This window comes from Haliaeetus albicilla, chromosome 24 (assembly GCF_947461875.1).
Source record: "Haliaeetus albicilla chromosome 24, bHalAlb1.1, whole genome shotgun sequence".
NCBI classification, from domain to species: Eukaryota; Metazoa; Chordata; class Aves; order Accipitriformes; family Accipitridae; genus Haliaeetus; species Haliaeetus albicilla.
Genome location: NC_091506.1, coordinates 6,569,723 through 6,587,993, shown reverse-complemented (window position 1 = coordinate 6,587,993; position 18,271 = coordinate 6,569,723). Strand labels below are relative to the sequence as shown.

At 38.9% G+C, this 18,271-nt stretch overlaps 1 protein-coding gene across 7 annotated transcripts in view; it reads right to left on the bottom strand.

Annotated features, from left to right (window-relative positions):
- The window catches only part of TAFA4 (TAFA chemokine like family member 4), an 88,609-nt gene that overhangs the window by 11,680 nt on the left and 58,658 nt on the right, over positions 1–18,271 (bottom strand). For all 7 annotated transcript variants that reach the window (XM_069811887.1, XM_069811882.1, XM_069811883.1 and 4 more), the window contains one exon: positions 4,954–5,109. In XM_069811887.1, coding sequence (XP_069667988.1) covers positions 4,954–5,109 — 156 coding nt within the window. The remainder of the gene's footprint in view (positions 1–4,953; positions 5,110–18,271) is intronic.

Here is an 18,271-nt window from a genome sequence, read left to right as displayed (position 1 = left end):
GTTTGCCAATGCTTGTCAATAGCTTTCACAACTACGTTCAAATACACAAATGACAGAGTTTCTTGTTAGATGCATCCAAAATACAATTATCTAAGTAAGTAAGTGCTTTATCACGGGCAAAGGATAAAAAATATCCTGATCCAAAGAGTTCTTGCCCTGTACTCTTATCCAGGCTATGACACGTGACTTTACTGTGCTTGTAAAAATGCTAGGAAGATCTCAGTCTATAACAAACATTGATTTTCACCTTCATATCCTTCTTTTTAAATGAAGTACTTTGACTTCTACTACCAATATTTAAAGTTTCTGAGATGAAAGACACTGTAGAAATACAAAGCACTCTATAAATGTCATTTAGGCCCCACAACACAGTATTACTGTAGAACATGGAAAAGGACTGTTTTGTAGCAATCAAGGCACTTGAGACTTTCACTTTATGTATTTTCTAAATTTAACTAGCTTTTACTTTCCTTTCTGCACCACTTCAACACCATTTCCTTGGAACTCACCTGGATATCTATCATTTCTTCTGTAACACAAGTACTTAGTCTCCTCCTTAGCACATACCATGAGAAAAAAATGTCACTTCTATGTGTAGGTGTATGCCTGAAAGTAATCACGCAAACAGCCATTCTGACTTGGCTCAAACAGGGGGCCTTCCCGAAATTTTGGTAGCTGTGAATATTGGTACACATATTCACTACCTCTTTGAGCAGGGCTTAGCCTTAACATATAGTGCTGCTCCAATAAAATGCTGCTTTAAAACTGACCTTGTGTAAAATTCTTTAGCATCTGTCAACCTATTTCAAAATGTAAATATCCAGCTGGTGTACGACTGTATCCTAAAAAACATGATGATGGGCTTTATAAGCCTATTTCATGGCCCATATATACAAAAGTGCACAATGCCCAATACTCATCAGCAAGGAGCTCTGTCTGATGAACTAGGCTCTACCCCCACCCAAATTAACAAACAAGCTGTCACTCAAACCCAGTGGGATCTAGGTCATGAAACCCATATGCTGCAAGACTGAGAAAACTAAGGAAAAATACCCAACTAAATTAAAAACCTGTAAAATACTAAGACCAGATGTATAAATTTCAAATAAGAAAGACTTATTTTAACTTTAATTTTTAATTTTAAAAAAAAAAAATCCAAATAGGTTATAGCAGAAAGCTGCTCAAGTGCCAAGTTTGAGTCCAGAACAGAAAAGTAAGTACAGTTTGTCTAGACTTTGCTAAAGTCCCAGACCTTTGCAGTCTTCCACATTCTGTGAAAATCTATTTCTTGCTGTAGTCTTAATTTCTCATGGAACATCTACAATCTATGACCATGTAGATATGCTTGTCTGACCTACAGGAAAGCTAGAATCAAACTCCTTGCTTCCTGGGTTGTCAACACTAAAAGAGAAATCAGACCTTCAATTTAAAAATAGCAAGAAGAAACAGACTTCTGTAAAATCATCATGCAGATCTTGACAAAGTTAATTGTAATTATTTAATTATATAATCATCCATTTGTTTGTTCAAGAAAACATAATTACATTCCAATAGCTTTATATAAAGGCTGCTACTCTGCATAGAACATTAAATATGATCCCATTTACTCCAATGGTCTTTTTGGTCCTGACCAAGAACAGCTGAAACACACAAACCCTGAAAAGTTCACAGGCAATGTGGACATAAGAAAGACTGATTTCACCCTATTTACTATTGTTTTCCAATATGACTTGCAGAGTTATTTTCCTTTTGAGTATATGTAAAGAGGCTAAAATCCAAACAGAACATATTTTCTAAATCCAAATAAAACATACTTAATCATATCTGCTATAAAAACTACTAAGCATTAAGCTACTTTTACTGAGAATTCCAATAGGTAAAAGCATCTCTCTGTGTATGATTAAAAATCGTGTAGCCTCACACAACAGCTGGGTGGTACTTTCTGGACACATACTCAATGAATGTGAACTACATTGTTTTCTTATTTTGTCCAAACACATTTTAGCACATAAGTAATTTGAGGGAGTTCAGTCACTGGAACAGGCTCCCCAGGGAAGTGGTCACAGCACCAAGGCTGTCAGAGTTCAAGGAGCATGTGGATGACACTCTTAGTCGTATGATTTAGTTTTAAGTAGTTCTGTGAGGAGTAGGGAGTTGAATTCTATGATCCTTATGGGTCCCTTCCAACTTGAGATATTCTATGATCTATGATTGGAGGTAGGAACTGCAGGTACCAAGCACAATGTGCATGCCGTGCATGATCAACAGCACAAAGGCAATTGCTGCCCTGATGTAAATGATCACTACTACTGGATAAGGTCTGGAGTTCAAGGAAAATACTTTAAAAGACTACTACAAGCCAATTGCTCTATAAATTTTTTTCTTTTGGTTAGAAAAGTAACTCTGTGCTTTGGGCATGTCCTTCCCCTTAAGCTCAGGGCAAAATATAGGCAAATTAAACAGCTCTGCATTCAGTAAAAAAGAAAATGAAATGGCTGTATCAGACTGAAATATGCAAATTCAAGACACACTGTTTCTGGCTTCCACGGTGTAGAAGCCTACTAAAGGATATGTATAGAGTGGGAGAAAACACATCTAATCCTGAGGCTAAGGAAAGATAGTTATAGTTTCCATGCTACAGCAACTGACTGTAGTCCCAGACGCTTGCAAAAATAAGCGAAGCATGCTAAAGCATTACCTTAAGGGGTAAGGGGATTCAAAGGCTTCCACTTTAGAAAGTGGAAAAATCTTACATTCATCATAGTTTGTCATATTTAATTTCAACTATACTTGAAGAAAAAACAGCTACTAAATTCTTTCAGCAATGTATTGGTTTTAGCTGGGAAAGAGTTAATTTTCTTCATAGTAGCTCGTATGGGGCTACATTCTGGATTTGTGCTGGAAACAGTGTTGATAATACGGGGATGTTTTAGTTATTGCTGAGCAGTGCTTACACAGACTCAAGGCCTTTTCTGCTTCTCCCACAACCCCGCTAGCGAGCGGGCTGGGGGTGCACAAGAAGTTGGGAGGGGACACAGCTGGGACAGCTGACCTCAACTGACCCAAGGGATATTCCAGACCATATGGCGTCATGCTCAGCATGTAAAGCTGGGGGGAAGAAGAAGGAAGCGGGGGATGTTCGGAGTGATGGCATTTGTCTTCCCAAGTCACTGTTAGGTGTGATGGAGCCCTGCTTTCCTGGAGATGGCTGAACATCTGCCTGACAATGGGAAGTAGTGAATGAATTCCTTGGTTTGCTTTGCTTGCGTGCATGGCTTTTGCTTTACCTATTAAACTATCCTTATCTCAGCCCAAGAGTTTTCTCATTTTTACTCCTCCAGTTCTCTTCCCCATCCCACCGCGGGTGGAGCGAGAGAGCGTCTGTGTGGTGCCAAGTTGCTGGCTGGGGTTAAACCACGACAAGCAACTCTTTGCATTGACTGAATTAAGCTTCTATAGTATTGTGCATTTATATCTTTCTATCATACAATGACAGTGTCACCTTTGCAATCCTTAAGCAAGTTTAAAACAATGCCTGACTTTTATTATCTGTTGTATGTAACAGTATTTCTGCTGTTTGTCGTGTCACCTAAAAATACAGAAGGTACTTCTGATTTGACAGGAAAACTACTTAACAAATTGCACAGTTAAAGTTGATGGTGTTCCTGAATTACAAGGCATGAAAAGACTAAGCATCTAAAAGGAAAAAAAAAACCAAACAATCACAAACCTACTTTCTCTTTCTTAAATAAGAGATTCTCAAAGCAGATAATAGGTTAAAAAAATCAGACATTGCAGGTATTTAGTTTTATGTTTAAAACTAAATAGCTCTGAATGTTAGGTTAAAAATTGGATTTTGAACCTTTTGTTTTATATTTAACTTTAAATGGTTGCAATTTTGTATGAAAAAGAATGAAAACAGAAGGGTCTTGCTTATGAATTAATGCAATGGGAGTTCTGGTAACTATTAGACTTTTTCTAGGAAAAAAGTCTGTCTTGGAGTAACTGTTTACTAAGTTAACAAGAGCAGCAGCCTCTCCAGGGAATAGACTCTGCTGGTGGAAAAGGAAGAAGGTTAACGCACAGTTTCTGAACTGCCAGTGAGCCAGAGAGGAAAATGGGGGGGTGAGGTGCAGAGTGAACCTCAGTGAGGCAAGTTTTATATAGCCTCAGAATGCCTGGTCAACATTACAATCAAGGTAAATTGATTATATACACTAAAGCTAAAATCTTAATTTCAAATGAGTTATACTGCTAAAAGCATAAGGATGGCAACTTTGAGCTCTGTGAGGATTTCAACATCTACCTAGGAAGGTGATGGACTAAGGCAACTGTACCACATTTTTCCTTCATCAGGTAGGTGTCCTAGCTCAGACACTGTGCCCTGTGCAGCAGTACGCTCGCTCTGCTCTCCAAACTCTAATGTATTTGGGGTTACAACACATGAAACGGAATAGACATGAGGCATCATTGTAGCACTGGTGTCCAGCATAAGAGCCCATTAGGCACATAAAACGGTGAAGCATTCATCTAGAGAACAGCTCTCAAAATCAGATGCCCCAACACTATCTGTATGCCCAGTCTCAGGGCTGCATTTATTATCCAGTGAATTTTTAGCCAAGCTACTAAGTCTAAAGACAATTGGAAGAGTTAATATCATAAGCTTGAATTTCTTGGCTTATGCTGTTTTCAGACTAGTTTTAAAGGAGAATTCTTGTATGAAAAAAATTAAGAAGTTTTATTGGCACAGACATGAAATGGACGGGTACATATATTAAGAGGATTAATTACACCCAGATTTATGCACACTCATTATCATCAATGCACAGAGATGTTTCCAAAATTAACAAAAGGAAGGATTATGCTTTTGAGGCAGTGGGAAGTCAAACAATCAAGGAGACTGAACTTCTTAAACAATCTTAATGAACCATGAGTGAGCGGGAGACTGCTTACCTTCCACGCATGAGGGCTGAGCCCTTGTCGTACCAGCCACCTGCCCTGGGAAGCAGGAACACTTGACTGTTTGCGATCGTTCTTCAATCCGGTTCTTATTGCAGCAACGATGCACTGCCACAACTTCGCATGTCCCTTGCTTGACTTGGTGCTGGCCTAATAATTGCAGAGATAAGTGATGGAGAGCAAAACAAAACATCAGTGCATGAAGAAAAGGACAGTTCGTACAGTCCTACAAGATACTGAATCTCTCGAACACCAGTTTAAATCCCAGGAAGAAGAAAGGGTAAAGCATCTTGTAGGATCTGGCTTATTCCCTGAGTTTATCCTATTCTTACTAATAAAGATTAATTCATCATAACAAGTCAATTTTTCAGTCTATCTTTCCTGGCCCTTACAAAGCCATAGGGAAAGGAGATTGGAGTAGTCAGTTAGATGGATTAGACAAGAAGACATGCAGAGACACAGCACACTCCTCCTTCCTTTGGCTTCCTGTCTTGCATTAGGTTTTATACTTAATTCTTTCCCTTCATAAATGGACACAATGGACAGGATAATACTTAATACAAGGGAGACTTATCTTAAATAGTAGGGAAACTTTCTCATATAAAAAAATTTGAACACTGCTTGCTATGCCTATCATTGCAAGTAGGCTAAGAACAAGGTAGGCTGAAAAGCTGTCATAGATAGTCAAGTGTTGTCAAAAAAAAAAAAACAAAACAAAACAAACAAAAAAAACCAAACCCAAGCAACTATATGGATTTCTCAAGTTCCCTCACAGACTATTTTGAAGAAACCTGTCATAAATATTCTATCCTATTTCTTTCCTCACAGTTCACTGTCCCCTATTCTGAGTTTATTTTTCCCTTCCTCTCCTTTCCTTGCTCCTGCCTTCACATCTTAGCTCCACTGCTCCTTTCACCTGACCATTTTCCTCCACTACCAAACTTACACTCTGCCCTGCTTAAAACCCTTTCTTTGAAACCCCACCTCACAAAACCCCTCTCCTCTTTGCATAAGTCATTTCCATGCCCTCACTTCCCTGAACAGCCTTCAAGTGCTTCATCTTGCATTTGTCTCGTCTTATTTAGAGTAGAGCCTTGGATGGCTCTTATCTGTGTTTGTAAAGCACCTTGTAAATTAACGGCACTACAGAACAGGGTGAGTTTTTTAATAAGTGAGCTTGACAGAGGGACAACGCTGAGAATAATAAAAATATTCACCCTCAAAGCAGTACAGGCTCCTTATACAAAAGAGACTACAGTACAGATTGGTGTAGGTAGTATCAAAGGCACAGCAGACTGAAGAAAGGAAGGTGAAAGGGAGAGCCCTCTTCAGAAGCAGACAATCCTCCAAGTGGCAAGCCTGGAGGATTGTCCTGTTTCCTACTCACTCCATGCTTGCCCTGTTTTGTTTTGATTTTTTTTTTTTACAGTATCTGTTACTAATACCAGACACAGGATTTTGAGATAGAGAACACCTTGGTCTGATGCAATATGGCCAAGCTTACATCCTTATAGATGAAATCTTATTGAGTGATTAAGATCACTGTACTTTTGGGCCAGAAATTTTTATGAGTTAATTAAGTGGGGAATCTTAACCTTGAAAAGATTTAGCAATGCAATTTAGGCTTCTAAGGGGGGTTCCAAAAAAAAAGGAGAGCATTCAAATATATATATGTGAATAACTTTTTTAAAGGTTGGCTTGTCAATGTTCCTTTGCTGTGTATGTTTTGGTTTCACAAGTATTTCAAGCACAGCTAAAGGGCTGCCTGACTTTTGTTGCCAAATTTGTATTCACAACAACCTCAATGGACAAGAAACTATGTATATGCAATCCTGGAAAGGAAATCTAGTCTTCTATTTGTGTACTCAACATGTAAAAAGAAATTATATATACAGAGATTTTTTCAGGTTTTTTGCAGGGGAAAAAGCTACACTGTACTTTTAAGCAAAATATGCTACAGCAGAAAAATGCATAAGGTATTTTACAGAAAGTTGGAAAACTGTTGAAGACAGCATAGAAGCATCTTACATAGCTGCTGTAATAAGTTTATTGGCAGACTGTGAATTTTCATGCAAGTACCTAATACCTATATCATAATAAACACGAAAAAAAAATGAAAACAGCTACCAGCTTGTAGGACAGTAGCTTCTCTGTAAGTTAATATGGAAAATAACAATACAAATAGAGAAATTTAATTGCCTACACCACTTCATTCCAAAATATTGTTCTACAAAACACCTAACATGACAATGTATAGAGATAATAAGCAGATGGCCAGGGGTTCTGACAGAAAAGATTTTGTAAAATGAGGTTGTTAATTTAAGTGAATATATTTATTTATTTATTAGATTTACAGCCTGAGTCAGAACTCGTTGGAGTAAACAAGGAAAATGTCCGTGGTTTCCCACAGTGCTTACAGTGATGGTCCTGCATTCGCTGGAGTCGACAACAAAATTTCTATTGACTTCAGGAGAGCAAGGTCACAGTCTGGACTGCCTCTTGAGAGGGAAATTTTATAAGGGAGGGAAGAAAAAGCAAAAATTTGGAACGGCTCAGGCCACATACTTGAGTTTGCCATGTATCTCATCTGAAAGACCAAGCAGCCAGGTCTTCTTTCTAATTAAAGTCATTATTCACCAGATATCAGATGCCAAGATAAGAGTAGAAGCCATTTTTTCAGAAGGTACATCATAAGGATGGACTAGATCCAGCCCCAACAATCAATATGTAGCTGAAAGAATGTCTATTTTCAAGCTCAAATTCTGCTTCCTTTAGGTGAACAGTCCTGTTAAGTCAATACCAAAATAAATCAAACAGGTTGGCCCTGAGCATACAGCCAAAAAAAACCTGGGGGTCAATTTCAATTATCTTGTTTGAATTTTTAAGCAGCGACAGTGCTTCTCTGAAGTGCCAGGAGTCAACAGGTACACAGATGTTTGCAGAAGGCAAAATTGAGTTACCTCATGAATGCATCCTTTTGTTTAGTAGCTATTTTACTGAACACTTATTCATGCTTCACAGCTACACAAGCAGGTAAGAGAAGGTGTCCCCTCTTCATCTGCTGGCAGGGGTAGGATGCTCAGGTTTGAAAGTACTGCTGCTATGCAAAGGAAGACAGCGTTCTCCTCCCTCGTACCTAGCACGCAGCTCTTATGGAGTATAACAGTGAAAGGTACTAAAAAGCCAGAGACATCTGCATGCATCATTTGCATTAATTGGATTGCCCTTGTAATAGTCTTTCCCCTCCTACGTGTTCACATCTATATTTCCTCCTGCTTGTTCACACACATCTTAACACTTTTTATTCTGTTGAACACCATATGCATTTCTTCTTAATATTCAGACACATCTGTGAACAGGTGCTGAACAAATGCTAAGTGTTAACATGCTAACTTTCTGTCCCCTTTTTGTCAGTGTTCAGCAATCTAGAGAAGAAGCACTCAGTTTGCAGACTGGCTTTCAGATATAAGAAAACTCACAGAGTATCTTTAAAACTAACCATCAACTCAGTCCATTCTCTGCCTAGACCTACTGAAACCTGTTGTATCTACATTCAGGTGCCCAAAGGCAGCAAAAAGAAAGAATATAAGAATACTATCCAGCATATTTTAATCTCCATCTTGCACTAGATAAACCTTCATCTCGGGTATAAAGAACATTTAAGGTACAGTGGAGAGCATAATGACATAAAAAACAAGAACAGCCTTAAAATATTTTATAATCAATGGATTCTCAGGAAGCCAAGACATTACAGGAGCAGGGACTGAAGAATTTTTAAAGTGTGAAGATCACAGTAAGTGAATTCTACGCCAGACACATCATGAAAGCCATTTCAGGGAGAACTGCAATAGGAGATAGGGAGAAAGCCAGGCTGTGGAGAGCAAAGCCCCTTTGGGCTCACTTATAAAAAGCCCATAAATTCATACCTCTTCACCTGTAAACCTATTCAGATCTGCAACTTAAGGGCTGTCAATATTTGCAGTTGAAATTCAGTTACATTTTCACATTTAAATAAGAAAACTCTCTAAGGAGAGATACATTTTATCAGCAACAGGACCAGAGAAAGGTTGCTGTTGTAGAACACCTTCTGCATACCGAAGTGGGGATGTCTGCCAGCCAGGCACTGTGGAGGACAGAGGATGAATGTTGAAAACTATGGTGCTGTGGGTTACCTCTGATCAGAAGTTTGGCACGTGTTGCTCTCCATATCCCAATTTATTTACAGCTTAGCTTCCCTAGAAATACCAACATTATTCAAGTTCACTAAGGACACTTTCCCTAGCTCTCTATACAGGGCACAGACATAACAGGATAGGGCTCACTATTGGAAGCAACCTCCACAACACTCCCTGCTATGAATTTTGCTGCCTTTCATAACAAGATACCTATGGATAATAAAAGCCTTCAGGTGCCCATGTCCAGAATGCCTCCTAATAACCTCAAGGACTGTCCACACGAAGGCTCTGTGACCATTTCTTTGTTATCTGTGGGCTTTCCAGCCCAGAAGATGGTAGACTGTGTAGAGCTGCTACGCAGCCTTCACAGTTTTCAGAGATGGCGGTCATCATCTCTGAAGACCAAGAGGGTACAAACTAGGAAGTTATTAGGCTTCCACATTACAAGCCAGCACAAGTGTTGTGAGTAGAGTTGACTGAATAATCACCACTGAACTGTTTATTCTCAGTTTAATACATTTTTTCAACTAACATATTTGACAAGACCATATTTTCACTTTCTTCATAGAAGTCAGGGGGCAGATATGCAATTAATGCTTCTAAAACTCTTTGAAATCCTCAAATGAAAAGAGGGAAATACAATTATTGTTAATAAAATATCAAACATCACAGTCATGTACTTCAAAACTACAAGGAAAATATCAAAGAAAGAGGAAGGCTTTCAGAAAGTTGCTAGCCAATTCTGTCCACATCCATTTCATCTCCGTGACTAATTCTAATCACTCCCAAGGAGTACTCTTTCAATGCAATATACATGCAGGCAGCATGCTCTTATCAGAAATCCTGAATAACCCTCCTTTTTTTCTAATTTCTTAGCTAAGAAACATATGGAAAAGACACATTTAAAGGGAGTTTTTATCACTGTTTCATAAGCTGCCCTCTTTGACAAAGAAAGCAACTAGTACTGTGGAGAAGAGCACATCTAGACAGTAGGACAACATGACCCTAGCTCAGCACATTCTTCAGTAAGCCTCAAAACCAGCAATCTTGGTCTGCACAAAAACAACTGCATCATTTATTTAAAGGGCAAGAGGATGTCTGTCAATAGGGAGATGAATGGCTGTGGAACCTAATATTGCAGACAACGGTAAGAGAAACAAATGAGTTTAGAAGTCAGCACTGGTGCTATTTGGAAGAGGAAAGCACTCTAAAAAGCTTGGTGCTGGTTCATCATCTGCTCTGCCTTCATCTCATGCTGGCTTTTGCTTACAAATATATGAACACACAGAAGCACACACCAAGAGGCAAATATTCTTAGAAAAACACATATATTAAAGGAAATAACATTTTCTATTTTTCACATTTTTTTAACAAACATATTTATGAGAACCTCTTCAGCTCAAGGGGTGTTTTCTGGGGGGAAAGGGGAGAAGGGCTCTTTCTAAAGATGACACCTCTTCTCAAGAGAAGCAGCAAAAAGTCACTTGGAATGTAAAATTAACACACCATCTTCTAGGCTGAAAATTTCAGTGGAGCTTTTCTCTACTATCATTGCATCAGCCACTGGATTTTTTTCTTAATAATTTCACACTCATGTCAAGGTCCTGACTTAGATGCTCTCCTTCCTCAAGGATATACAATATTTATATATATACTTTCTCATAAATTGTCTCTGCATATACAATTCAGTCCAGTTTCACTTGTAAAGTTTTACCTTTTCAGTTGTTGGCAGTAAGGGACTGTTCAGAGATGGTACAGAACTGCCACAAAAGGCCAGTTCAACTGCTCTACGGATAAATAGACAAGAAATATCTTCCCATAATCACCCACCCATCATAACAGGCAAAGTAAGATGTAGCACACACAGAAAAAAAAAAAAAAGGGAGCAAGGAATCCAGTTTGCTATCCATTAGTCTCACATTCCTCAAATACATAGTGCTATTGTGATTACTAATGCTAACATCTGTAACAAAGCAAGCAAGCAAAGATACAATGATCTCCCCGATGAAGGAATTGACGTTGATGCTCACACATTGTGCAGGTTTCCAACCGAAGAGTTTCTCACAGCCCATAAAGTTACAGCCTTTGTTCCAATCAAGACATTTGTGCTTCATCAGTTGTGGAAACCAGTAGTATGGCATGTGCATAATCACAATCAGCATTTTAACTGGATAACCAGGGAACCAGCACTGAACCACTTTAACTTATTTTGGGCAAGAAGTGACAACCTGAGGAAAACAGCAACTCTCAAAACGAGCAACCAATTTGAGAGGAACCCTAGGGGTACAGGAGATCTAGATGTGTATTTGAAAAAAAGGTGAGTGACCTCAAACCCTGATAATGAGACCCCAAAAGTTAATGAAATCAAAAGCATAACCTTTCAGTGCAGGTGGAGGAACATGCTGACACAGCTGGAGTGAATCATGTAATACAGTGAATTCTTTGCCGCGTGTCAGAGGTCACATCCATATGGAGATTAAAGTCCCCTGGAATAAGTAGCATAGGTGACCTTAGATCAGACACAAGCACTGAGACTTCTCCAAGGAATGGAGCATTAAATCTGAGTGGTTGATAAATCAAAACAGCCAAGACCAAAGGAGGTGCTGCAAATAGGGGAAGGAGGAGGGAACAGTTGCTGCAAATGAAAAGAAAGGTGGATGAAGAGTGACCTGGAAGCAAAAACAAATTAAAACATGAGCCTCTCTACCTGCTGGAGTGCCACGCTGATGTTAATCAATAAGGACTGCCTTTCAGCCAGGCAGTAATGTTCATCCTGGTTCAAGCACACATATCACTTGTACAAATGAAATATAAGCATAAAACTTCATAAAGTACCTCAGAGTAAAGTGGTGCTAATCATTTCCTGCAGGAAACTTTCTACTGTGTGGTTATTTTAGGTGAGGCAGAGAAGAAAATACAAGGGAAAGATCTGGTTTTCCATCATAACTTGCAGCAAATGAGCAACATTGTGCTCTGTAATACAGAAGTATTTCCCACATGTCCCATTAACATTCACTCTCGCTATTACATGCGGACCACTCTTTTTCTCTCATTTGTTCCTTCCTTCACAAATTCATCATGAGAGAAAGGGAAAAAGAATGAAACTAGTTCCCTAGAGAGATTTCTGCTTGCCTGAAGAAAGCAGGTACACATACACATGTATAGACCAGGCTTACAGTTATTCATCAGTTTGTAAGCAAAAATTAAATTTTCCACCCCAATTGTGAGGGCTGATGGCCTCTAAAAACAGGGTCACTCTTGCCATAGGAAAGCAAAAGTAGCATACCTGGGACTGCAAATTGGGAAGGACTATCCCGTCCACATCCATAACTAACTCTTCATCAGTGGCAGAAGCCATCCTGACCAAGGTATCATTAATGCAGCCCTAGCAGGCACCAGGGCCCAGGTGAGCTCGCTGTGCCCAGCAGCCTGCTGTCATTTGCAGCTGCTCACCACACCCAAACTCAGAACTGTACTTGTACAACTTATTACTTCACTTCCATGGCATGCCAGAAGTTCCTTTAATATTATCATAAACTTTAAGAAGGAAAAAAAAGAAAAACTCTTAAGTCTGCCTCATGTATGCAACAAAATAAATTTTGAGGATTAGGCCTTGTGCCCTTCTGAGCATTCCTCCACCACCTGAAATATCAAATGACCATTTGGAGCTTAGCTAAGTAAAACAAAGATTTGTAATATACTAAATACCAGAGGTATTTTTAACACAGTTCAGGGTCATTCATCAGACAAGAATGATATTTGTTTAGAGAATATGAAACAGCAATTGTCATCTAAGTCATTAGGCTCTGCAGATTAAGTAAACGGCAGTTGCCAGAAAACAAAGTAGATGTTTGAGAAAGAGGCATTTTCTTCATTTCAAGTGAAAACAGAATTTTTATTCTCATGTCCAGGTATAAAGGGTAAAACTGAGGAGGGCAACCAAGGAAATTTGTACTCTGTTCCATTTCAGTACTAGAAACAGTTCAAATTTACAAGGTACACAGAACTTCTGCTTTTCTGGTTTTTATTTTTTAAATGCAAAGGTGCATTTCCCTCCTTAAATGAAATTACTTTTATGGGACTGTAAAGTAATAGGACTGTGCCTGAATTTGGCAGTTAGAGGTAGGCAAATGAATAATTATTCATTAGTTAACCCTCATCTAAGAATCTGCTCAAGAAAGATCTAGACATAACTGTTGTCATTAAATGGTGTGGTTTATGAAAGTTTTTCTGGTTGTCCTGTTTGACAGTCTTAATTTAAAAGACTGACTTTGGCAGTGAATCTCTCCTTCCATTAATTGCTTTGTGTTTATTAAAATCATGTAGCAGTATTTGTTGCTACTAGAAGAATTGCCTTTTGCAAAAAAACAGGACCAGTGGGTAAGACTGCAAATTTGAATGATACATTTCATTGCTGAAGTGAGATGAAATTTTCATGCGATAGGCAAATCAGGCAAATGGAATTTTGAGGAACGTTACAAGCAATCAGATCAGTTAATGCACTGGGCACCAGGCCATCCACTCCTCAGCTGGTCTTTAATCCCTGGAAAAGCCCCTATGTCTTGATCACCACTGATTAATTATTTTCAGAGTTTGCCTCGTTTTATATCAGGTTTTATATAGCTGTAATGGTTATCTTGGGTTTATTCCGATGGAATGGACAAGGAAATCATCGCAGCAGTCCAAGTATAAGATCCAGCTGCCAGTTAAGCAATAACAGGTCATAAAACTAAATTGCACAAATGCATTTTTAATTCTGAGTGGCATGAGGACTTTCAAATGGTTTCAGCATGTGCAGACTGTACCCAACCTGGCTGAACAGCAAATTGAACTTAAGCTATTTTAACTATTACATCCATAAGTGCAAAGCATAAGTGAGGTTTCCAGAATGCCAACAGACTTTTTTTAGTCAGTATCATTGAATGATGGGTTTTTTTCTTATATGGAAAAAAATAACCCTGTGGAGTGCCCACCATTTTATGCTACACTGTAACAGTGAAAGAGACAACAATAAAATACACTCACGATGAAATAAAATGAGAATCAGAACCTGATAACAATTCTCATAGGCCCATATTATAACTCATGACCCTGACTTATACTGCTAACAATAAAATAATCATTAAAAAGAAAGTCAGAATTCAGAACTTGGGAGGGTCTGTACATTTCCTATTTCATACTCATGACTCCTTTTCAAAGCTTCACCATTAATACTTCTTGTTCTTTTCAAGGTTCTGCAGATCTCTTGAGCCTCTCAACTTTCACTTTTTAATCTTCTTTACCCAAGAATAAAGGCGCAAATCTAAAATTTTCACATTTTAGTTGCAGGCTGTAACGCAAGATCTCAGAGAGGTGCAGTTCAGAGAGCCAAATCTGGAGATCTGTGCTCAATAACTAGGTGTATGCACAAATGGGTGCTGCCAGAACACACATCCTATGCTGATCTTTCACATTATTTCCTCCATGTTATTTATATTATTAACCCTATGATCTTATGCAGCAAAAGGCCTTTTTGCAGTCAGTATACTGGTTGTTCTACCCAAATTTGGCTTTTTTTCATTTGGCAGCTATCAACAATAAAGGTATTTCACCCAGGCTTACAGTGTGAGTTGCTATGAAAAAGCTATATGAATCAGTAAAAATGGAGTGTTAACAGACCCTTCTGAGAAATGGAAGAACTAGAGGTTAAGACATTCTTTTCCTGTTCCACAGATCCCTTTCCAAGCACTCAAGAACCCAACCCTTCATCCATTCTTATTAAAATGGACAATCCTTGACAACAATTAGGTAGATTTTCCATTTTAATTAAGCCATTCAGCTTAAAGCAAAAAATTAAAATATAACTTTAAAATGGTACAGAAGCTACTGTATCCTGTAACCTGTGCAACAGGAACAAACTGGAGAGTAACATCAAAAGCCTCCCTCCACACCATGTCTTAGCTTTGACAAAGAGACTACTACTCTGGGAGAAAGTCAGACAGTCTAATCCTTGAATCATATTCAAGCCTCACTGTCATCACTCAAAGGACTAAGAAGGCTCTTGACTTCTGTAGATTATTGTATTTGGAAGGGGGTTTTCTACCATGAGGTGGAAATTTGCTCCCCGATAACTGAGCGCATTACTTTTAAGATGTAGCAGCTGCAATAAGAGCACTTGCCTACACCTGTATGTAGCAAGGCAGTCACTGGCTTAGTCCCAGGACACTTGACAAAGTGCATTTGGATTGGAGGCTCAAAGGAGGTAGAATTGAAGGGGAAGTCTCAAATTCCCAAGGGCTTTTAGATGCCCAGTTCTTATGTTGGCAATGAAATCTATTTGAAGTCAATGGAAAGGAGATGTTTAAATAGCAGGAAGACACTTGGATATCTTTCTAGATCTTGGCCAAAAAAACCCCAGAACAGACAGAAAAGGAGACATACTTCATTCACTACAGAAGAGAGGGGTTGCCCTTTTTAGCAGGAACACTTGTCACAACTGAGCAAGTTGCAGAAACAATGTAGTGAAATTGTCTTCCTAAAGTATCCCAGCTAGCTTGTCAGATTTGACAAACTTTTATTCTTACCAGAAAACAACAGGCTTCCTCACCTGGTGAATTGTCCCTTGGCCCTAATGAGACGATCAGTAAATGCAGAGATGAATTAGAATAGTCATTAAGGAGGCAGAGCATAAAAAATGAGCCACAGGAAAGGTCAGAGCAACGAGGGTGAATGAAGAAGAGCACGTGCCCTGTCACAACCACTGCAGATGTGAAGGAAACAACCAGGGGAGGGAAGCAGATGTTCCTGTTAAAGCTGTGCAAATTTGACGGCTGCTTTCAAGGATAATGGAGCAGCCATAGGTGGCAGGAGAGGGCATGCCATTAACTTACACAATGCTGGTTAGACTCCCCCAAGAGCCATTGACTTTAAAAGCAACGCTCCACCATCTCCCCTGTCTGAATAAGATTAAAGGTGACCTGGTACAGTTGTCATTAGTTCCACTACCTTTCCACAAAGATGGTACTCTAATTACAATGGTTGGCTTTTTCCTCTTGCAGTGTGCACATTACAAAGGGGAAACTTCTAAAATGTTTTATCTGATCATAGCTCAAAAAAAAAAAAAAGTCAAATCAACAGTTACACTGCTTATTTTTCTTACCTTTAAAAACTGTGTTGATTTTAACTCATTAGAAAACAGTTTCTGCTAGTGTGGTTGGCTTTTCTTGATCTCAAAACATGCATTGCCTCGCTTGCAAGATAAATTGTCAGAATGGTAACTAACTTTGAAAATCCACGGACATCATTAGATTATTTATAGTGTCCTTCTGGTACTTCCTTTAACTCAGTGTCCCACCAGGAACAGGGTGGGAAGGACCAACAGGCATTGCTCGTGATAACTGTTCTACGGAGCAGTAGCAGCTTCATAAAGGCAGATTCCTCTGCAAGACCCCTTGCTTGAAGGTCCCGAGAACCCAAGAAAAGGTCAGTTTAATCTGTAGTGAATCACAACAGCAGGAGTCAGTGACAACTGCATTAGTCCCACTGTTGATAATGAGCTGTGAATTCTTTAATAGTCTATACAACACACTTGCACACTGGCTGGATAGGCCATGGAAAAAGACTTCTCTTCCACCCATGCCTGTTCAACCCCTGTTATTTTCAGAGCTTCCTAGGACTCTGTGTGTGGTTGGCATGCCTCCCTCACACTGTTCTTCGACTAGCTTCCCCTTTAAACATGAACTACTGTACTGCCTCCCTATGCTGACATTCCTCCGGTGCCCACACCAGAGGACTTATGTCTGACAGCATCATTGCTGCCCAGCAGGTAGTTCTCAGCAGCAGTGAAACTGGCCAGAATCACATTAATCTTACCCAGTTGGCTCAATACAAGAAAACAGCAGAAATTTTGTCTCCTAGCTAGATAAGAGGGAAGGAGACAGCCAGAAAGAAAACCACAGCCACAGCCATTTTTCTTAGGTGGATATGTACTTACTAGCAACCCTAAGGTCTCCAACTAATTTCACACTAACCACCTGTCTGATGGCACTTCCAAACACTACCAAGCAGATCTGGATTAGAAACAACGACCTTGAGGTGAAAGGCTCTGTATCTCATTACTAATCCATTGAGGCTTCCTGTTCTCATGTGATTGCATCTTGTAATTATTTACAAGTACCTCTTTCGAGCACAAAAAATTACAAGACTTTCTTCATAGTGACTATACACCTTTGGAGCATGCAAACCTGACCATTTGAGATTAAGCAATCTAATTAACGTATTTGTTTCTGCACTAACACTTCCATGAAAAGAACTCAATTGCCAGCACACTGACAGTCCTGGCTAGTCCAGTTTAATTCTACCTTGGCAAACAGAACATTTAAGGAACATAATTCGCACACCTGGATTGCCATGCTGTAACTTCTTTAATGAAATAGTCTGAATTTTGTAGTGTAAAAATACCTACATTTCTGCATTAATAAAAATCTGAGGTTTGCTTTAAAAATATTACAAAATTTTATTGTTAGGAAACAGGCATGGCATTATTCAGCATAAAAATGCTGACAAATAAATGGCTTTTCTAAAGTCTTTTTGTCACTTTATATATGATTTATTGCCTGCAAGCTTCCTGTTTAAATACTTCTAACCAAGTCATTTACTTTTTACTCATGTATTACATACAAAATAAAAGGAAATCTTAACTGAGGTGTCGAAGAAGTTGCTTCTGAGAACATAAAAATGGCAGTACAGAAGTTAAGGCAAAATTTCCTTTTATTTTTGGGCAAAGGTTAAGGGAGAGGCAAAAGAGGAGGAATACTTAAAAGACTCTAGAATAAGTATAAAATAGTTATTGGGTTTAAAACAATAAAATACAGCGAAAGATACATTCTGCTGTGAATCACTGGCTGTGATAAGGAAGGATGCACCTAGGATGAATATTTTTATTCATTCTGAAATTGGTGGCAGATGGCCTGAGGTTACCATAAATATGTACAGTTTGGAAGTGGCCTTAGCTGAGAAAGTATCTGTCTTCAACAACATAACCCCAAAAGATTTCACTTATAAACAGAAAAGCAGGTTCTCCACTATCAAGTTCCGAGCATCCTGTGCTCTGAGAAGCTGAAAAATAATGATCTATCTTTAATCACACCAACTCGAAT